At 36.2% G+C, this 23,952-nt stretch overlaps 1 protein-coding gene across 4 annotated transcripts in view; it reads right to left on the bottom strand.

Moving 5' to 3' along the window:
- The window catches only part of LOC123557401 (probable asparagine--tRNA ligase, mitochondrial), a 335,510-nt gene that overhangs the window by 58,941 nt on the left and 252,617 nt on the right, over nucleotides 1-23,952 (bottom strand). For 3 of the 4 annotated variants that reach the window (XM_053543755.1, XM_053543757.1, XM_053543758.1), the window contains one exon: nucleotides 10,071-10,202. The exons of the other annotated variant lie outside the window; for it this stretch is intronic. In XM_053543755.1, coding sequence (XP_053399730.1) covers nucleotides 10,071-10,202 — 132 coding nt within the window. The remainder of the gene's footprint in view (nucleotides 1-10,070; nucleotides 10,203-23,952) is intronic. 4 annotated transcript variants of the gene reach the window in all.

The following is a 23,952-nucleotide window of genomic DNA, read 5'->3' as shown; positions in this document are numbered from 1 at the left end:
AGGCCTAGGCCTTGAACTTTCAGACAAGAAGATTTTTGAAGTGTCTTTTCTATAAAAGTCTATGTAAAACTTGGGACCCCAAGGGCAGGGCCTCTGTTCAACCCAGGGACGTAATATGAACAATTTTGGTAGTGGACCACTAGGCAATGCAACATACCAAGTATCAAGATCCTAGGTTTTGTAGTTTCATATAAGAAGATTTTTAAAGATTTTTCCTATGTAAGTCTATGTAAAATTTGTGATCCCCGGGGCGGGGCCTCTTTTCACCCCAGGGGCATAATTTGAACAATCTTCATAGAGGACCATTATATGATGCCACATGCTTAGTATTGAGGCCCTATGCCTTGCAGTTTTGGACAAGAAGATTTTTAAAGTTTTTTCCTATAAAAGTCTATGTAAAATCTGTGACCCCCGCAGCAAGGCCTCTTTTCAACCCAGGGGCACAATTTGAATAATCTTCATAGAGGACCATTAGATAATGTCACACGCCAAATATCAAGGCTCTATGTCTTGCGGTTTTGGACAAGAAGACTTTTAAAGTTTTTCCTTTTGGTTACCTGTGAAGTTTGGTGCAATTTTGCCCAGTGGTTTTCAAGAAGATTTTTTTAGAAAATGTTGACGGACACATGACGGACGACTGATGGTGCACGACAGACGTTGAGCGGTCACAAAAGCTCACCATGAGCCTTTGGCTCAGGTGAGCTAATAAAGAAGACTGAGTAAGTTAGACTGACTTTGAAGATATAGAGGATAATTGTTGGTTTCGGTGTAATATCACGTTATAATTTCACCGAGTGGGCACCAAAAGTGATATTTTCATGAGTGGCGCAGCCACGAGTGAAAATAACAACTTTTGGTGTTCACGAGTGAAATTACCGTGATATTACATCGATACCAACAATTTTTCTGTTTATTTTATGTCTAAAACTCTACTTTTGTTGTGTTTATTTCAATAAAATGTCGAAATTTGCGGGAAACTTTATCAGGAAGCATCGCAAAGATGACGTCATTTTAACGATGTCATCATCATATTGTTTCCGGCTTTCAGTATGCTCGGTAAACTTTTTGACGTTAACCCGGGTATCAGATTTGATAATTTTCACTGAGTGGCCAGTGAGTTTATCAGGATATAATTCACCGTTATATTTCGATAAACCACCGAAAAACATAAAATAAATTTGTTTCTTTAATTACTTTTAAAACTGTGTCTAGTTGTACTTTAGCTAGATGGCTTGAAGGCTTTCTGGAAAATAATGTCCCCCCGTTCAAGATTTAGTGTAGGATGGAGGGCATTATTTGAATAAAGCCAAAGGCTGAGCATGTATATCTCTTCAAGGGTTTTCCCTCTCTGCTATGTAAAGCAACAAAAAGATTCTTTAAATTAGGACACATGGATACAGTTGCTTCCGGTTATCAGTTCCGGTTGTTACACACATGTGCTAAGCAGTGCTGGGAATTTTAAAGTAAGTCCATAATGGAATGCTATCTGTACATGCTCAGCCTCTGGCTTTATTCAAATAATGCCCTCCATCCTACACTAAAGCTTGGATGGGGGGACATTATTTTCCATAAAGCCTTCAAAGGCAACAAAAATGATAGACTGGACATTTTCATGTGGGCTATGTACTCATGGGAGTATTTAAGTATTTATAGTGGACTCACTTCCTAGTGAGATATACTGCATATTCACTAAAACACAAAAATATTCTCTATGACAGATATATTAATGTACAGAAAAGAAATAAAAGTAAAATATCCAATTGGATTTCTTTCTGTTTTTTTTTCATACTGAAAAAAATCTGATTGGAAGATATTCCAATCAGAAAATCGTCCAAGCTGACATTTTTCAAGCAAAAAAAAAAAACTGGACAAAATTCCAATTGGATTTTAAAAGAATTCTCAGAAGACACCTATTTCAATATGTTATCGTTCTTACATACCATAATAACATTATCCAACTTTTAGAATTTGCGTTGCATTGCAGTGCTCTTGTTTTTATTTGGCAGATCCTTCTTTTGTTCACTTACAATATTTTTTTTTTAATTACTTCCCTTTTATGTTACTATAAATAGCTTATGTAGTAACTTTTTTATTATTGGCCGTAGGGAAAAACTGTGACCACTTTTCTGTGGTACATGGATGGTACCTCCAATTGTTAGGTGTATTTTGACACATCTGTACCTTGTAAGAATTTTTTTTTTCTTTTTGGTTAAATTTTCCCTATATGCCTATATAGAACTTTGAAAATCTTTTTGTCAGAAACTGCTGGTCCGTTTTCAAATAATTTTACACAGATGTTTCTTGGGTGACCCTCTACCAAATTCCTTCAAATAATTTTGATTCATTGAAAAAGTGGCCGCCTGGGGGAGGGGCTCATTTTCCCATATGGCTAAACAGAAAACTGCTTGTATGGTGCTACTGGCCTGATTTTGAAAATAATTCTATTTGAAGTAACTTTAAGAAAATTTCAACTATATTTTCTCAGAATTCTTTTGATTGATCTTGATTATGATTTTTTAGCTCGACCATTCGAAGAATAGGGGAGCTATCCTACTCGTGTCGGCGTGAGCGTTAGCGTCACACAAATGTTATAGTTTGCGTACCATCCAAATATTTCCAAGTCCCTTGAGATATTGCTTTCATATTTTCATACTTGTTTACCAACATGACCCAGTCTGTAAAAACGAGGAGGCAACCTATCAAGCTTTTGACGGAATTATGGCCCTTTTCAACTTAGAACAAATGTTAAAGTTGCGTACCACCCCAAATATTTTCAAAGTCCATTGAGATATTGCTTTCATATTTTGCATACTTGTTTACCATCATGACCCCAGTCTGTAACTAGAGCTATCACTAAAGGTGATGAATGTACCCCCTGCATGCACTGACACAGTACATTGCAATTTGACGCACACAAGACTGCATAATTACGTGGACTGTATGTAATACACGTATGAACAGTAAGTAACAAAAACAAAGTCCATAACTATGCAGAATATTTATCTAAAGAATGTAACATGCACCATGCACAACTAGGTGGTACTGATCACTTGTGTGAAGTTTCATTAAATGTGTGTAAGGGTTGGTAGATTAGGCTGCACAGATTGCATATGCAGCGTATGTACATAGTATGTTAACAAGAAACAAAGGTCCCATAACTCTGCAATTTTGTCGCTGAAAGAACTAACATGCCCCATTCACAACTACTGTGATACTGATCACTTGTGTGAAGTTTCATTAAATGTGTCAAGGGATGAGGAGAGATGGTGCGCACAGATTGTGTCTATGTTAGTACAGTAACAAAAAACAAAGTCCCATAACTACGCAAATTTTTTTCTGAAGAACCTAACATGCCCATGCAAACTACTGTTGTTACTGATCACTTGTGTGAAGTTCATTAAATTGTGTCACGGGGATCAGGAGAGATGGTGGCACAAGACTGTGTCTATGTATAAGATAGTAACAAAAAAACAAGTCCCATAACTTCGCAAATTTATTTCTAAAGACCTAACATGCCCCATGCACAACTACTGTTGGTACTGATCACTTGTGCTGAAGTTTCATTAAATGTGTCAAGGGGATGAGGAAGATGGTGCGCACAAGATTGTGTCTTGTATATAGTATAGTAACAAAAAACAAAGTCCATACTTTGCAAATTTTTTCTAAAAGAACCTAACTGCCCCATGCACAACTACTGTTGGTACTGATCACTTGTGTGAAGTTTCATTAAATTTGTCAAGGGGATAGGGAGATGGAGCGCCAAGATTGGTCTTACGGACAGACGGACAACAGACAGACAACCTGAACAGTACTACCCCCCTTACAACTTTGTTGTCAGGGGGTACAAAAAGGAGGAGGCAATTGTATCAAGCATTTTGACTGAATTATGGCCCCTTTTCGACTTAGAATAAATGTTAAAGTTTGCGTACCACCCCAAATATTTTCAAAGTCCATTGAGATATTGCTTTCGTATTTTGCATACTTGTTTACCATCATGACCCCAGTCTGTAAAAAGGAGGAGGCAACTCTATCAAGCATTTTGACTGAATTATGGCCCCTTTTCGACTTAGAATAAATGTTAAAGTTTGCGTACCACCCCAAATATTTTATAAGTACAGTGAGATATTGCTTTCATATTTTGCATACTTGTTTACCATCATGGCCCCAGTCTGTAAAAAGGAGGAGGCAATTGTATCAAGCATTTTGACTGAATTATGGCCCCTTTTCGACTTAGAACAAATGTTAAAGTTTGCGTACCACCCGAAATATTTTCAAAGTCCATTGAGATATTGCTTTCGTATTTTGCATACTTGTTTGCCATCATGACCCCAGTCTGTAAAAAGGAGGAGGCAACTCTATCAAGCATTTTGATGGAATTATGGCCCCTTTTTGACTAAGAATAAATGTTAAAGTTTGCGTATTGTTAAAATATGCTTATTGTAATGTTAAAGTTTTACTCATTGCTTATTTTATACTATCAAGCACTGAGAATAGTCGAGCGCGCTGTCCACTGACAGCTCTTGTTGACCTTCTTGTCCTTAGCTATTTTGACCTTGTCTGCACAATAGCAGCTTCATTTATGATTTGAATTTAATCAAACTTGCACAAAACTTGTGTCACCATAAGATCTCGGTTCCTTGATCCCATTATGGGTTCCAGAGTTATGTCCCCTGTCAAGGGCCAAAATTAGCTATTTTACCTTGTCTGCACAATAGCAGCTTCATTTATGATTTGATTTTAACCAAACTTGCACACAACTTGTATCACCACAAGATCTTGGTTCTTGTCTTGAACTGGCCAGATTCCATCATGGGTTCCACTGTTATGGCCCCTTAAAGGTCTAAAATTTACAATTTTGGCTTTTACAGCCATATAGAGACTTCATTTATGGTTTGATTTGATACAAACTTCCAAAATATCTTCAACAACAATAAATCTCTGATTCCATGACGAATCTGTCAGGTCCAGTCGTAGGTTCCAGAGTTATTTTATATCTGATTACCTCCCATGATTGTAATCAAAATGGATTTATATCAGTAAGTATTGATAGGACTTATTTGAAATTTCATTTTGTCATTAGTTGGACTGAGACAATCAGGGTAGATAACTAAGGACTAATTTTATGTCAAATTACCTCCCTTTATTTCAAATTAAAATGGGTATTTCTCCGTAACTAATGAAGATACTGATCTGAAATTTGACATATCTGTTCCTTGTAAGATTTTTTTTTTCTTTTTTGGTTAAATTTCTTCCCTTTGTTTTCCTGTCCTTTGGACTTCGATATTTTTTCTGAGGACTTAGATTTATTTTTAATTTCTTCCCTTTGTTGTTCCTGTCCTTTGGGCTTCATGTATGAAACTACAATAGCAAATTTTGGCCCTTTCAGGGGCCATAACTCTGGAACCCATTATGGGTTCTGGCCAGTTCAAGAAAGGAACCGAGATCTTATGATGACACAAGTTTTATGCAAGTTTGATTAAATTCAAATCATAAATGAAGCTGCTATTGTGCAGACAAGGTCAAAATAGCTAATTCTGGCCCTTTCAGGGGCCATCACTCTGGAACCCATAAAGGGATCTGGTCAGTTCAAAAAAGGAACCAAGATCTTATGGTGATACAAGTTGTGTGCAAGTTTGGTTAAAATAAAGTCATAAATGAAGCTGCTATTGTGCAGACAAGGTCAAAATAGCTAATTCTAGCCCATTCAGCGTCGATAACTCTGGAACCCATAAAGGAATCTGGCCAGTTCAAGAAAGAAACCAAGATCTTATGGTGATATAAATTGTTTGCAAGTTTGGTAAAAATCAAATCATAAATAAAGCTGCTATTGTGCAGAAAAGGTCAAAATAGCTAATTTTGACCCTTTCAGGGCCCATAACTGGCCAGTTCAAAAAAGGAACCAAGATCTTATGGTGATACAAGTTGTGTGCAAGTTTGGTTAAAATCAAATCATAAATGAAACCACTATCGTGCAGACAAGACATTGTTGACGGACGCACGGACGAAGTGTGATCACAAAAGCTAAAAACAAGAAAGTAGGTCAGTAGGTCACGATTAAGACTATTCAAGATGAGTATTGAAATCTGTATATCAAAAATTATACAGGTGGTCCAAATTTCTATCTTATAACTTCAACAAGAATTTTATCAAAAGTTTTTCCCTATACAAGTCTATTTAAACCATGTGCCCCCCTCCCCCACCCCCCAAGTTTTAACTCCAGGGGATAGTTTGAGCAATCTTGGTAAATTGTTTGTTTGTTTTGGGTTTAATGCTGTTTTTCAACAGTATTTCAGTCATGTAACGATGAGCAGTTAACCTAACAAGTGTTCCTGGATTCTGTACCAGTACAAACCTGTTCTCTTCAAGTAACTGCCAACTTCCCCACATGAATCAGGGGTGGAGGACGAATGATTTCAGACACAATGTCTTTCATCAAATCGTCACGGAGAACATACGCCCCGCCCGGGAATCAAACTCACGACCCCGCGATCCATAGACCAATGCTCTCCCTATTGAGCTAAGCTGGCAGGCGCAATCTTGGTAAAGGACTAATACACAATACTACATACCAAATATTAAAGTTCTAGACCAAGTGGTAATGTACAAGAATATTTTCAAAGTTTTCCAAATATTAAAGACTATATAAACCATGTGACCCCCAGGGCCGGGCCATATCTGACCCTAGTGGGATATTTTGAACAATCTTGGTAGAGGACCATTAGATAATGTTATGTATAAAATTTCAAAGCCCTAGGCCCTGTGGTTTTGGACAAGAAGATTTTCAAAGCTTTTCCCTATATAAGTCTATATAAACCATTGACCCCCAGGGCGGGGCCATATCTGACCCTAGGTGAATAATTTGAACCTTGGTAGAGGACCACTAGATGATGCTACATACCAAATATCAAAGCCCTACGCACTGTGGTTTTGGACAAGAAGATTTTCAAAGTTTTTCCCTATACAAGTCTATAGAAAACGTGATCCCAGGGTGGGCCATTTTTGACCCTAAGGGGATAATTTGAACAATCTTGGTAGAGGACCACTAATTGATGCCACATACCAAATATCAAAGCCCTTGGCCCTGTGGTTTTGGACAAGATTTCCAAAGTTTTTCCTATATTAGGCTTTATAAACCATGTGACCTCCAGGGTGGGTCATATTTCACCCTGGGGGGATAATTTGAACAAACTTGGTAGAGGACCACTAGATGATGCTACATACCAAATATCAAAGCCCTAGGCACTGTGGTTTTGGACAAGAAGATTTTCAAATTTTTCCTTTACAAGTCTATATAAATCATGTGACCCCCAGAGCGGGGCCATATTTGACCCTAAGGGGATAGTTTGAACAATCTTGGTAGAGGACCACTCTACCATATTTGACCATAGGGGGATAATTTGAACAAACTTGGTAGAGGACCACTAGATGATGCTACATAACAAATATCAAAGCCCTAGGCCGTGTGGTTTTGGACAAGAAGATTTTCAAATTTTTCCTTTACAAAGCTATATAAACCATGTGACCCCCAGAGCAGGGCCATATTTGACCCTAGGGGGATAGTTTGAACCATCTTGGTAGAGGACCACTCTACCATATTTGACCATAGGGGGATAATTTGTACAAACTTGGTAGAGGACCACTAGATGATGCTACATAACAAATATCAAAGCCCTAGGCCCTGTGGTTTTGGACAGGAAGTGGACAGACGGACGATGGACGTGAGCGATCACAATAGCTCATCCTGAGCCTTTGGCTCTCACAATAGCTCATCCTGAACCTTTGGCTCGGGTTAGCTAAAAAGCTGATGCCAACACTAATGACTGAACAGGGCGTCCGCTGCCTATCGCATTTGGAGCCAGTGGCTCAAACTTTGACTAAAGTGGCTAAAAAAAATCTCGAGTGGCGAAACATTATGGCTCCATATATATTTTCATTTTTTTCCCACGGTGTGTTATTGTGTATTTGATCCGAAAGCGTGGTTCCCGTTTCGCGCATCTCGGATATTCTCAGGCTTAGAAAAACCGATAGCAAGTAATCAGCTGATGCGATGACGCATGTTTTGAGTAATTTGACAGGTGTGTATATTGCATACTGTTGTGACACGCGCGTGCGAGTTAATTAGAAGAGTGTGGGGGAGACAGATGCGATCAATTATTAAAGAAAGCACATTTTCAATGGAAATGTTTGAAGTATCCGTTACTGTTTATTTTAATTGATCCAGTTATCGACGACCCAACCAATTTTATTGATCAAAGAGCGGCGACCCATTTGTTTTAAATGATTGTTTTCCATGCTGTTTTCCCCGACGATTTTTCGGTTCTTTTTATGAGATTAACTTAATCATAAACAATGTCGTCTGACATGACGCCACAGACCTGACCAATAAGTCTGTTAATATGACTATGGTCTAAAAATTTATTCTGATTTTCTGTTTTAAAGTTTATAAATGAAAACAGACATCTAAAATTTTTATCATGCAACAGAATAATCGCCAACTTGAGTGATAACTATTCACATTGATATGTATTAATTGAGACCTTTCTCAAACACTAATAAAGCCACTTAACGGGATTTTTCTTTTTTGTAAATCCTAATTTTCCTGTATTTTTAAACATAATTTAACTTTTAAATCCAAGTATTGAGTATCATCCAACACATTCTGTGACAAGATTGCATTAACATCTTGAAATAAACACAGGCACATGGTGGCTGAAGTTCAAACGAAAGGTGCCGATTGGCATTTGGCCTTTGATGTAGGATGAAAGGAAGCCCGGTTTGACAGCTAAATGTTGTGATGTATGTGATATAATTTGACCTAATTCTACAAGATCTGTACAATATGTGTATTACCTAATACACTTTTGATTTAAAAGGACTGAGACGATTTATGGATTTGCAGTTGAAGTGCTGTGAACTTCATTTCTTTTTCCTTACTTGAAGGAACTAAATCACAATTTGACATGCATACACATACTTCAGCTTGTGTTTAAAAGTGAAGCCTTTCAGTTTTCAAGCCTTAATTTTCACTAAACAGAGACTAAAAAAATAAGCATGAGAGGCTCCACAGCTGGTCAAAGTCACCCTCGTCTACACAGGCCTGGATTCAAAGGGGTGGGGGTGGAGGGGTTGGGAGGCCTATGCTCCCCTGCCCCTAGTGGCCCGAGAAGTTACCTTTATTTAACAAAGTTTTGACTAAAAAATGAACCAGAACCCACTGTTTCACACTTGTATTAAAAATATTCCTGGACCCTCTATCTTCTATACCTACCGCCAAGAAAATATAATACACAAAAGATATGACATTAAATAGATAGTAAGTGTAACAAGTGTTACATTGTTTATTTTATATACATATCCCATCTTTATGCATACAAAACAGACCACGGTTCTAAAAAAATGGATTGGCTCCAAAGAGGCTCCAAAATTTTGAAAGTGGCTAAACTGGTGGCTCCAACTTTTAAAATCCCAGAGAACGCCCTGTGCTCAGTTTGTTTTGGGTTTAACGCCGTTTTTCAACAGTATTTCAGTCATGTAACTATGGGCAGTTAACCTAACCAGTGTTCCTGGATTCTGTACCAGTACAAACCTGTTCTCCGCAAGTAACTGCCAACATCCCATCATAAATTAGAGGTGGAGGATGAATAATTTCAGACACAATGTCTTTTATTAAATTGTCACGGAGAACATACGCCCAGAGAACATACGCCCTGACCGGGGATCAAACTCATGACCCCGCAATCCGTAGACCAACACTCTACCTACTGAGCTAAGTTGGCGGGCGCAAAATGCTCAGATGAGCTTAAAATGGAGTAAATATATGTGCGTGTTCTACTGTCAATGTTACCAAGGAATAATGCAAATATTTGTGCATGTTCTATTGACAATGTTATCAATAAATGGGGTAAATATGACTGTGTATGTTCTATTGACAATGTTACCAAGAAACAAAGTAAATATATGTGCATACTGTATTGACAATGTCACCAAGAAAAGAGCACATATATGTGCATGTTCTATTGACAAACAACCTGTTACCAAGCAATGGAGCAAATTCTATTGATTTAACTCACCGTCTCTTCATCTTTATTTCTTCTAGCATAAAATGGTTTTAAACTTGTTGGGAAGTCTGTTACAAACACTGGAATGTTGTTACAATATTTCACCAGATATTTTTCATGCTCTTTGTGCAGATCACAGCCCCACTGTAATAAATGAAGTATCATGTATTTGTGATAAATGAAAGATGATCTTAAGTGGCTTTTTATTATCTTGCAAAACCAGTTCATTGTCATTTCAGGGGTCTAGCTAGGTCCAATTTTTTGGGAGAAGTCACTTCTCAACCTGGGGAGATTTAGGGAGAAGTGGGAAGATTTTTTTCTATCTCAACGCTGTTGAGTGATTCGAAAGGTGGCTATAATTTTCTTGTTTCTAGATAAAAAGCATTGATGTGACCATTCATTTTCTTAGTTACATCATTTCCCATACAGTGGTTATAGCCCGGCTTATAAATAAATAGGGGTCATCTACTCTGCATGTCCAATCATCCTATTAAGTTTCAACATTGTAGGTCAAGTGGTTCTCAAGTTATTTCCAAAAAATGATTTTACATGAACAGGCCACTGTGACCTTGACCTTTATTAGACTGACCCCAAAATCAATACGGGTCATCTACTCTGCATGTTCAATCATCCTATGAAGTTTCAACATTCTGGGTCAAGTGGTTCTCAAGTTATTGATGGGAACTGGTTATCAATGTTCAGGCCCCTGTGACCTTGACCTTTAACGGAGCGACCCAAGAACAATAGGGGTCATTTACTCTGCATGAACAATCATCCTATGAAGTTTCAACATTCTGGGTCGAGAGGTTCTCAAGTTATTGATTGGAAATGGTTTTCCATGTTCAGGCCCCTGTGGCCTTGACCTTTAACAGAGTGACCCTAAAATCCTTAGGGGTCATCTACTCTGCATGACCAATCATTTTATGAAGTTTCATCATTCTGGGTCAAGTGGTTCTCAAGTTACTGACCGGAAATGGTTTTCAATGTTCAGGCCCCTGTGACCATCACCTTTCATAGAGTGACCCCAAAATCGTTAGGGGTCATCTACTCTGCATGACCAATCATCCTATTAAGTTTCAACATTCCGGGTCAAGTGGTTCTCAAGTTACTGACCGGAAATGGTTTTCAATGTTCAGGCCCCTGTGACCTTGACCTTTAATGGAATGACCCCAAAATCGATAGGGGTCATCTACTTTGCATGTACAATCATCCTATGAAGTTTCAACATTCTGGGTCAAGTGGTTCTCTAGTTATTGATCGGAAATGGTTTTCCATGTTTAGGCCCCTGTGACCTTGACTTTTGATGGAGTGACCCCAAAATCAATAGGGGTCATCTACTCTTCATGACCAATCATCCTATGAAGTATCAACATTCTGGGTCAAGTGGTTCTCTAGTTATTGATCGGAAATGGTTTTCAATGTTCAGGCCCCTGTGACCTTGACCTTTGAGGGAGTGACCCCAAAATCAATAGGAGTCATCTACTCTTCATGATCAATTATCCTATGAAGTTTCAACACTCTGGGTCAAGTGGTTCTCTAGTTATTGATCGGAAATGGTTTTCAATGTTCAAGCCCCTGTGACCTTGACCTTTGACGGAGTGACCCCAAAATCAATAGGGGTCATTTACTCTTCATGACCAATCATCCTATGAAGTTTCAACATTCTGGATCAAGTGGTTCTCTAGTTATTGATCGGAAATGGTTTTCAATGTTCAGGCCCCTGTGACCTTGACCTTTAACGGAGTGACCCCAAAATCAATAGGGGTCATCTACTCTTCATGACCAATCATCCTATGAAGTTTCAACATTCTGGGTCAAGTGGTTCTCTAGTTATTGATCGGAAATGGTTTTCAATGTTCAGACCCCTATGACCATGACCTTTGAGGGAGTGACCCCAAAATCAATAGGGGTCATCTACTCTTCATGACCAATCATCCTATGAAGTTTCAACATTCTGGGTCAAGTGGTTCTCTAGTTATTGATCGGAAATGGTTTTCAATGTTCAGGCCCCTGTGACCTTGACCTTTGACGGAGTGACCCCAAAAACAATAGGGGTCGTCTACTCCAGCAGCCCTACAACCCTATGAAGTTTGAAGGTTCTAGGTCAAATGGTTCTCCAGTTATTGCTTGGAAATGAAGTGTGTGTGACGTACGTACGGACGGACAGGGCAAAAACAATATGTCTCCTGGGGGAGACATAATAAAATCATATATGAAACCTCTATTGTGCAGACAAGAAATTGTTGACGGACGGACGGAAGGATGACGGACAAAGGGTGATCACAAAAGCTCACCTATGTCATTATGTGACAGGTGAGCTAATAAAATAGTGACATAAAAAAGAGGAAGCATGTGTTTATAAATAGATTATATCGATTTAGAATTCTTCCGACTATAAATGCCTTTTCGGGTCATTTTAAACTTGTCCACACATACAGGAGAGATGCCTCATTTTTTTGCACATTTTAAATGTTATCTATTTTTTCTTGTGAATACGAACCAAAGCTCGTATTTATGTAATAATCAATACATATGTAGATCTTAATTTGAATTAAATACTTCTCTATACTTTTGCAGCGATATGTTAGTTGATATAAAATATAATGAAGAACAATGTAGAGTGGTTAATTTCACGACTATTTCACAAAAGAGCTAGGACTAAGGGACCACATATAAAATATTAAGAAAAGCAGACCCTAATTGTTAAAAATTCAAGGAAGGTAGATAATACTCTGTGTGTGTTTGTGCATGTGTGTGTGTGTGGGGGGGGGGGGGGGGGGGTAACCTATCCGAATATACTTTTTAACTGATGATTGAAACTGAACATTTGCGTATGTTTGAAACGGTTTCCTTACTAAATTTCAGTTTTTGGGGTGTTTTTACCTGTCAGAGATACATTATTTCATTATATAAATTTAATTTGTAGACTCTTACTTTTCTCAAAGCTATGCTCTTAAGATTACATTTCTGTCTCACTTTGTCAAAACAATTGTGTTATTGCACGTTTTATGATTTGTTTTTGTATTAAAATTAAAAAAAAAAATGTATTACTGTTACATCAACATATATATTTGTGTGACTTTAAAAACACACGGGTTAGGTCATCTAATGAGAAAAAAATGTATGATTGCTAAAATTTGTTTTTTTTTTTAAATTTCTATATGGCATTAACAATATTATTGTTTAAACGTTTGCTAGCTTTAAGTAACGTTTAAGCAAAAATAAGTTGTTGCGTTAAAAGCTTTGTTAGATGTATTAGTATCTCAATGCCTTAGAACATGCCCTCATAATCACAGAGCATAAGCGGTGTTATTATAACATGTTTTCATGAATTGCACAATTACAGAAGATCTAAACTGAAGATGTAATGTTGTATTTGACAGCAGAAATGCTTGAAATGTTTAATGTTTTCTTATAGCGGGGTGACTTTTATCTAACCTATTTATATCAAACTGTATTTCCCCAGTGAGATGATATACTGTGCTAGTCTGTCGTATGACTGTAGACAAAATATATATAAATGTACATTTTACATAGGTGTCAAAGTCCGCAAAGTACATGGCTATTTGGACAGGCTACCTCATTAGTATATGTTAAAATTGCTTCTGCATTATAAACGATAAACCTATGTACCATAGCTATGACATTACGTAAAGACGGAACAATTGCGGTATGGTAAATGTGTATGTTACTGGATGTGACCAACAGGAAAACTGCATTGTGACACGACATTAATACGTTTGCTGCAGCGTTTCCGAGAAGTATAACTCCCAAAATATGTAAAGTTAGACTGAATATTTCAAGTAGTAGTTATAAGATATACATCATCACCGTGGTTTAGAAATTTACATTTTGGTATGAAATAAATGTTTTTTGTTTAAAGTGCGTGTGAAGACTACTGGCCTCTATAAACTAAACACGCCCATATGTTTCATACCCAAAAGCCTCGGTTTGATTGAGTCTGTTGATGAGAGGTAATGAAATATGCAACACCTCTCACGCCCCCTGGCAGCAGCTTTAGCGGAACTCTATAACACATCAATTGAATGGACTCCATGATCCCAAAGAACCAGAAAATAAAACAACACTGAATCCACTAAACCACAGTCTATTTCTTAATGAAAGGGAATGTAAGGTGGACATAAGCATTTTTCTACATAACTTTGTACACTACAACGATTGCATTTGATGAAATGAAATGAAATAAATAGTTCTACCGAAGTTTGTTGGCTTTCCAAAACGGGGCTACAAATATCACAACAATTGGATGTACAATTGCTTAGACGTCTCGTCGTCATTCTTTTCGATTACACTGGACATAAGTCATAAGACACTTTCATGATGATGCATGCTAGTATAAATATATGCCATAAGTTGATAAGTTTATCGTTAAACAAACATAAAAGTAATGCAAAACTGAATCAGTGTAAACAATGTTAAAGAAAGACCAAACAAAAATGTATTTTTATGATATAAATAGCAGTTTAGCAGTTTCCATTTTGGTATGTACTACATGGGTGCATTTGAAATATGCACCCCTAAACACTTAAAATATGTAAAAAATTATACTCAAATGAACAGTACTAAGTTGCGATTTATTTCCTTAGTTAATCAAACTGTGTTTATATCTGACAAATGCATATTTTTAGATTGAATGAGTCACACAAAGCATGAAAAAGTCTTACAGAGTAACTATTGACCTATCATCTCAAAGGTCTATGACCATGGTGTAAATAAAAATCAACTCAGAAAAAAAAAACATAATTATTAGGTCACAATCTGTGTTGGCTTATAGTTTGATTTGTTATCTGAATATAAATATTTTGTTACGTTAGTTTGCAAAAATATACAGAATGATACACACATCATGACGTTACAAAGAGTAAAACAGTTTTGTTAGATTTATAGATACATTTCACTTAAAATATTACACCCCTGTCTTTATATAAGTCACACTGTTAAAAATATTGCATTTTAGTAAGATATATTAAAAACATTTTGGGTTCAGTACTTGCGCATCTGAGCTCTGAACTGTGATAAATCAGGTGAAAATCCACTCGAATGCCTTATTTATTTTTACTCTTACATGGTCATTGAAATGTTATGATAAAATTTTGTTAGGCTTCATTTATCAAAGTAGTAATAAACCAGATGTCATGCGACCATTTGACATCATAATGGACTTCATAATGCTGTCTTACCGGTCCGCTCATCAAACGTTGTTTATCCCAGATTCTAACACGACCCAATTCATTTTCCTAGCTGAATATTGTGTATTATTATACAACAATACATTTTCCTGACCTCACAATTATTATGTCAAAGCGTTAGATGGCATACAGTCGCGCAGGAAACAAAACTAACAGGAAACAGGTCAATATGAGTATTTGACGGATTGTTGTCAAGGATGTACTTAAGAGTCCTTGGTAACGTGTTAGAATCGAAATAATATATCTCATTTAGTGATTTGCTCTTGAATAAAATCATTGTTTGTCGTTCTGATGCCTATTATTATACCACTTGAGCTGCGCCCTCGTGATATTATTCCTTATTTCTTAAATATACAGAGATTGACTACATTTTCTTTGTTTAATTGGCAACCAAATCTAGCCATGTTAGAATGTGCTATTTATTTAATGGTAAATCGCTCGATTTTTATATATGAGATCGATTTATTAACTGCAACTAGACTAGTAAGACTTTGTGAAAACATGTACGATATAATAATGTTTGTATTTTTCTATGAAAGATTCCACTCAGTTATTCTTTTTGTGACCACGAACCTTTTAATCTAAATACATAAGCACCTGGATACTCGTAATTAACCAATATAATAACACATTAATCACAGTAACGCGACAAATATACACAATCTATTTCCATGTACCGATTACCTCCCTTTTAATTGCGTTAACTGATGTTTTTCAGAAAAATGCTATATTCGATCGCGGATAATGTGACAAAAGTGTAATAGGTATTGTCTTAAGGGTTTTGTTTTGAAAATGATTATTACATTACACACATTTTACGGTAATTTTGATAAAAAGGAAGGATCGATAGCTGTATATAAATCACAATGAATACTTTTTGTCTTTTTTTTGAAATATATTATTTATTTGTATTATTTCGGTTTTGCATTCCTATAAAGATAAATTGTATAACAATTTTGTCAGGTTTCATTAAAAAATATAACTGCTAAGAGCGTTTTTATCAAAACAAGAGCCATGTTACACATGGCTAATCCCCCCGCCGGGCATTTTATAATTGAAGGCTAAAGTTCCTGGCAAGTTAGTGTCTGAAAGTATTAATTTTGGGGAAAGCTTTGAAGAACCGTTTAGTTGTGGTCCGCATCAGGGGTTTTAAGATGTGGAAGAAAGAATAAGTCAGTAGTGAGGTGGTTTACTTCTAAATTTTTATTATATATTTTTTATTATGAAAAGAGATAATAGCTCATGTATGTCTTTTCTAATATTTTGGCTACTGTTAAGTTTGAAATGAAGGAATGGAAAAGCCCCAAATAAAACAGGGAGAACAAGAGTTTTCAGAAATGTCACATATCAACATGCCGCGTTCAAAGAATATTCTCTTTTTAACTACTAGCAAGCTGTATCTTGCAAAATTGGAAAATGTTAAGTTTATGTGGTTGTATTAGATAATACATTGGGATAATTTGTCGGGTTTTTGTTTTTGAAGTCCACAAAAAAAAAATCCTTACTCAGAATGTTAGTCAAAGGGGCAAAATTCAAACAACCGTTATTTTCTTATAAGGTAACAATTGAACACATTAAACATACTTATATTTAGATGTGACGTAACATATTCTATGATTTTGGGCTAAACCAAAGCAGATAACTGTCAGGGTCTGCTTTGTGGGTATTCCCCTACGTATGGGGCCTAACAATTAACTAGAAAGAATAGTCGTAAACAAAACAATATATGTTTTCTATTTATAGTAAAAAACTTAAAAGGTTTGAAGTTAATCTTTAAAAACACAAAAACAAAAAAAATATGAAATAACTCATATTTTTTTCAAAAATAGATGACTAAAAATGTTCAATATAAGTTATTTAAGTAAAACTAATTACAAAAAAAAAAAAAAATTGTCAAATAACAAAATTTATCAGGTAGAGGTTGGTCAAAATACACCTCAAAATTGGATTTAGCATGCTTGTTGTACTACAGAAAAGTGGTCTCAATTTTTCCCTACGACTAGTAATGAAAAAGTTACAATAAAAGCTATTTAAAGTAACAACAAAGGGAAGTAATTCTAAAGAAGGGAATTGCGCATGACACTTCGTCTCATGATGGTGTATAATTGTGCCAAGTTACATCAAAATCCCTCAATGCATTAAGAAGAAATGCTTCGGACAAAGTCATTCTTGTATCTGACCTTTGGCCTCTAAGTGTGACCTTGACCTTAGGCCTAGTGACCTGGATCTTGCGCATGACACTCCGTCTCGTGGTGGTGAACATTTGTGCCAAGTTATATCAAAATCCCTCTATGCATGAAGAAGAAATGCTCCGGACAAGGTTTTTATTCTTGTATCCTTTGATCTCTAAGTGTGTCCTTGACCTTAGACCTAGGGACCTGGTTCTTGCGCAAGACACTCCGCCTCGTGGTGGTAAATATTTGTGCCAAGATATATCAAAATCCCTCCATGCATGAAGAAGATATGCTCCGGACAAATTTTTTAAAGAAAATATGATAAAGGGGAATAACTAAAAAAATAGGCAAGGTAGAGTTATTGTTCTTGCACAATGCACTTCCTCCCAATGTGTTCTATCAGTGTATGAAGTTTGAAGAAAATCCCTTCAGTACTTTTGGGGTTATGCTCCGGACAAAATGTTTTAAGAAAATATAAAGGGGAATAACTTAAAAAATAGGCAAGGTAGAGTTATTGTTCTTGCACGCTACACTTCCTCCCTATGTGTTCTATCAGTGTATGAAGTTTGAAGAAAATCCCTCAAATACTTTTGGAGTTATGCTTCGGACAATTTTTTTTAAAGAAAATATGATAAAGGGGAATAACTCAAACAAGAGGGCCAAGATGGCCCTAGGTCGCTCACCTAAGAAACACTCCATAACAGTGTAAAACATGTTTGACCTAGTGATTTCATGGAAACAAATATACTGACCAATTTTCATTAAGATTGGACCAAAAAATTGGTCTCTTGCGATAAAACAAGCATTTTCTTAGATATGACCTAGTTTTTGACCCTAGATGACCCATGTTCAAACTCGACCTAGATTTTATCAAGGCAATCATTCTGACCAAAATTCATGAAGATCAACTGAAAAATACAGCCTCTATCACATACAGAAGTTTTTTCCTTGATTTGACCAAGTGACCTAGTTTTTGATCTCAGATGACCCATATTCAAATTCGACCTAGATTTCATTAAGGCAATCAACCTGACCAAATTTCATAAAAATCAACTGAAAAAAACAGTCTCTATCGCATACACAAGATTTTTCTTTAATTTGATCTAGTGACCTAGTTTTTGACCTCAGATAACCCATATTCAAAACCGACCTAGTTTTCATCAAGGCAATCACTCTGACCAAATTTCATGAAGATGAATTGCAAAATACATCCTCTATTGCATACACAATGTTTTTCTTCGATTTGACTTGTGACCTAGTTTTTGATCCCAGATGACCCATTTTCGAGATCAGCCTAGATTTTATCAAGGTAATCATTCTGGCTAAATTTCATGAAGATCAGTTGAAAAATACAGCCTCTATTGCATACACAAGGTTTTTCTTTGATTTGACCTAGTGACCTAGTTTTTGACCCCAGATGACCCATTTTCGAACTTGGTCTAAATTTCATCAAGGCAATCATTCTGACCAAAATTCATGAAGATCAATTGAAAAATACAGCCTCTATCGCATACACAAGGTTTTTACGTGATATGACCTAGTGACCTAGTTTTTGACCCCAGATGACCCATTTTCGAATTCGGCCTGGATTTCTATCAAGGTAATCATTCTGACCAAAATTCATGAAGATCAAATGAAAAATACCGCCTCTATCGCATACACAAGGTTTTTCTTTGATTTGACCTAGTGACCTAGTTTTTGACCCGAGATGACCCATTTTCAAACTTGGCCTAGATTTCATCAAGGCAATCATTCTGACCAAAATTCATGAAGATCAATTGCAAAATACAGCCTCTATCACATACACAAGGTTTTTCTTTGATTTGACCTAGTGACCTAGTTTTTGAGCCGAGATAACCCATTTTCGAACTCGGCCTAGATTTCATCAAGGTAATCATTCTGACCAAAATTCATGAAGATCAATTGAAAAATACCGCCTCTATCGCATACACAAGGTTTTTCTTTGATTTGACCTAGTGACCTAGTTTTTGACCCGAGATGACCCATTTTCGAACTCGGCCTAGATTTCATCAAAGTTATCATTCTGACCAATATTCATGAAGATTAAATGAAAAATACAGCCTCTATCGCATACACAAGGTTTTTCTTTGATTTGACCTAGTGACCTAGTTTTTGACCCGAGATGACCCATTTTTGAACTCGGCCTAGATTTCATCAAGGTTATCATTCTGACCAATATTCATGAAGATTAATTGAAAAATACAGCCTCTATCGCATACACAAGCTAAATGTTGACAGACGACGGACGACAGACGACGGACGACGGACGCCGGACATCGAGCGATCAGAAAAACTCACCTGAGCATTGCTCAGGTGAGCTAAAAATAGGCAAGGTAGAGTTATTGTTCTTGCACACTGCACTTCCTCCTAATGTGTTCTATCAGTGTGTGAAGTTTGAAGAAAATCCCTCCAGTACTTTTGGAGTTATGCTCCGAACAAAGATTGTTGTGGATGCACGGACGCACGCACGGACAGAGAGCATTTCTAATATCCCCTTCGCCTTTGGCGGGGGGATAATAATGGAAGTCGTTGTGCATGAATAAACTTGAGAGCAAACATGCTTTTGTTACTATAAATAGAAAGATATTAACATAAAACACTTAAATCCCAAAATTTTTTTAAATTTTATTAAAAACCGAGTGAAATATGAAGATTTAAAAAGAAATTTGCTGAAAATATCCTATATATGAGTTGTCTGCCCCTGACAAGAGAAGGTGCGAAAAGTCAGGTGTTCCATATCCAGATTTTTATTTGACATAACCTTCAATCATTTTATGTTCATGGCTTGCCTCTACTAAAAAGTGCAAGATTGAATGACTTATAAGCTTAGCTATTACTGTTTCATTACAAAATTCTGAAGTCAATTTAACGTAGTTAATACATTACATGTCGTTCTTTTACCAGGGGTGGTATAGTACGTCATCAACAGGTGCGCGCAACACTTCCCGATGCGGCTTTTTTGTGTCAAAACATCTCGATTCGGTGAGTTAACTTGCGATTATTACATTGATAACTAATAGATTCGGAAATGACATGTAGTCGAAAGTACCCGCACATGCGTCTAGTTTATCATTTACGTTTGCATTTTTCAAGAAAGCCTTCCGTTTAAGAGAACATTCGTGCACAATGCACTTCATGGAAACACTTCCCTATTCACCACACCATATTATGTCGAATAACAAGAGTTTACATGCATTTCTGATAAATCCAAGCATCGACGGGTGTTCTTTTATGGTAAACAGATGTCAGTGATACCTTGATTACTCATTGGAATCTAAACTTTCCGAAAAATCAGTAAACTAAAATTTCGCCTTCCCGATTAACCAACTGAATTGATGTCCTTCCCGGCTCACCAATTTCCAGCATGACTAACATCGGGCTGGTGCTCATGTAAATGTGATCACACTTGCCTGGAAGTTCTATTAATTCGAATAACTAATTGTTAGAGTGCTTGCACTAGATGGTCTGTAAACTTCATTTAAGCATTTGAAGATAATATTGAAAGAACGAGGCATATCTTGAACATATGTTGTATACTATAAACATGCATATGTATGATATAATTATGTTCTATCATGTCCTTGTATTTGTTATTTTAGGTACATGAAAAATGAAAAAGGAAACAAAACTTCTAGTCTGCATCAATGGAATTGTCAATATACGTTAAAAAGGAATGCTAAGTGATCTGCATGCAAGACATTATTGACATATTATATTTTCCAAAAGCTGTACGACATAATATTTGAGAAGTGGAGAACATCCTCTAACGGAATTACCCCAGACAAGGATTTCAACGCTCAACTAGGTCTCCGTACCAAACTTTGTCATGACTATGTTGGTTGCTGTTTGAAGGTATGGATATAAATAACTGATTTAATTTCAATAATGTTACAGTAGATAAACCTTAATAAGGGGTATAGTTAGATAGACACTTCGACACATGATAATATAAATAGAAAGTATTTTGGGAACCATTAGTTAACTTGTTACTGTAATTATTTTTTCATGATAACTATTTATGGCGTGTCATCGAAAATAGTCGAGTATGATGGCTTTGATTCGGAACTTGAGTTCAAGGCAAGACTCGATGAGACAAATAAGAATATGCATTGATAATCTGCTAAGTAAAGCAAAATTATAGTTAAATTATTATCATGTGCTGATTTTTAAAGTAGCAACCTTTTAATATATTTTTAAAGGTATAAAGTCGCACCAATGCAGTTTAGTTTTTAATGAAATGCTACTATTTAGTTTTGTTTCACATTTCAGGGCCACGTGATCATCACAATTGCTCTGGAAAAAATGAGAAATTACTGTATCGCGCCAACGAAATGTTCTTATTAAGGAGTTTTAGATGTGCGCAGGGAAAGACCAAGAGTGACTACAACCGAATTATAATTACCACGTAGTAGAATGGGACATTGAATCTACACTAGAAAGCGGTTGAGGATTTAACATTTTACTAATGTTCAGATTTTGCTTGCAAATCTTAGTGCACCCAATTACATGTTAAAACTCGAAGTGAGCTTGAACAGTGGTAGAACAATTTTACTTGCAATGTAAATTACTTTGCTTTTCTTAAACTGTTTAGTTGTTGAAAATGTTGTTGTATAAAAGATTATTTAAAATTGGAAATTTTACTGATTTTTTGTTTAAACCCTTACACAGTGGAAGCCGTTGTGACATAAACATACGCACATACACTTTCAAGACATAGCAATATCTTCCTTTTATCAGCTAATGTTATATATTTACACAAATCAACAAAGTAGATTTATTACTTGATTGTAGCAATTCTAAATTTTATACACTTATAAATATGAATATAATGAAAACGTTTCTTTAACTTTGGACGTAATTCTTTATAATTCAGCATTTAAAAAAATGAAATTCACCTTAAGTTTCATTAAGATCGCATATCTGACAAATTCTTTCCACATTGTATTCTTTAATTTTCTTCAATCAAGAAGCAATGTACATCTCTATGTCACATATTCTCAACAACTGGAAATATTCAGACACGACAGAAAGACGCGAAGTGAAGATGGACTGCCTAAACTTCAAAATCAACAAAAATCAGAATATAATAACTCTTGAAACCATTAAACTGGAAAATGTTGAGGTTTTGCGCAACTACACTAATTATAACTCAGAAATTTCATTAAAAACACACAAAACTTGATAAAGTGACAATGTAGTATAATCTGTGAACGTTTATTGACCGAAACATAGAGATAACAAGAATATTTACATTGTTGTGTTTTACCCGTTATGCGCATTAGTGTCAACTACATTTCATACAAAGTTTAATACTGCTGTTGCCTTTCATCAAAATCTGTCAAATGTAATTTAGAAGAAAGGAGAGGCACTGACAAGACTGTGACACAGACAGACAAAACAAAACATGTTTTAATAAAAAATCACAATTGTTTGAAGTCACACAAAATCACATTAAATTCCGTCTACAAAAGCTGTTCATGGCTAAATATTGTACGATAGTGGTCACACGTAACAGTGAGCTGTTTCAAACAGTGTCTGCACATATTGCCAGTGAGTGAACCTCAAACAACAACTACTTTTGTGGTCTTCATTTCTGACTTTTTCACAAACATCCTCAACAAGCGGGTATTGTTCTTTCTCCAATTCTGATTTTTTGACGTGTCATTTTATTCCCGAGAAATGCATGAATTACTATATGCAGTTTATGTTCATCTGTCTACGGAACCCCAAGTGTTTAGCTTCATAATTTAATTCTGATAAACAGAATATCTCAGGTGTTTCTGTTGTGATCTGAAAAAGAAAGAGTAAATCTGTCATAATATAGCCCTTGAAAGTAAATTAAACACTGTTTTTACTGACATAAACGTTCATTGCTAAATACTAGTTTTGCTGGTATGACAACCGAAGTACCATTCGTCAAAATCAATTGAAAGGCTACATATAATTAAGTCAAACACGATGCCACACGGGCGGTGAGCCGGGAAGTGCATCGTTTTACCTGGTGAACCTGGAAGGCGAAATTTTATATTACTGATTTCTTTGAAACTATAGATTCCAATAATTAATCAAGGTATCACTGACCTCTGTTTGCCATAAAAGAACACCCGTCAAGGCATTTAGTCATAAGAAATGCATGAAAACTCTTTTTATGCAATATAATATGGTGTGGTGAATGGGGAAGTGTTTCCATGAAGTGCATTGTGCTCGAATGTTCACTTAAACGTAAGACTTTCTTGAAAAATGCAAACGTCAGTGATAAACTAGAGACACATGCGGGTACTTTAGACTATATGTCACTTCCAAATCTATTTGTTACCAATGAAATAATCGCAAGTTTACTCACCGAATCGAGGTGTTTTGACATAAAAAAGCCGCATCGGGAAGTGTTGCGCGTACCTGTTGATGACGTACTATACCACCCCTGTTTACCATAGGTAACAAAATAAATGTGTACAATATTCCAATTAACCACATGGTTAATCAGCAATT

This window comes from Mercenaria mercenaria, chromosome 5, assembly GCF_021730395.1.
Source record: "Mercenaria mercenaria strain notata chromosome 5, MADL_Memer_1, whole genome shotgun sequence".
NCBI classification, from domain to species: domain Eukaryota; kingdom Metazoa; phylum Mollusca; class Bivalvia; order Venerida; family Veneridae; genus Mercenaria; species Mercenaria mercenaria.
Note: the sequence above shows the minus strand (reverse complement) of the source record. Positions and strands in the feature narration are given on the sequence as shown.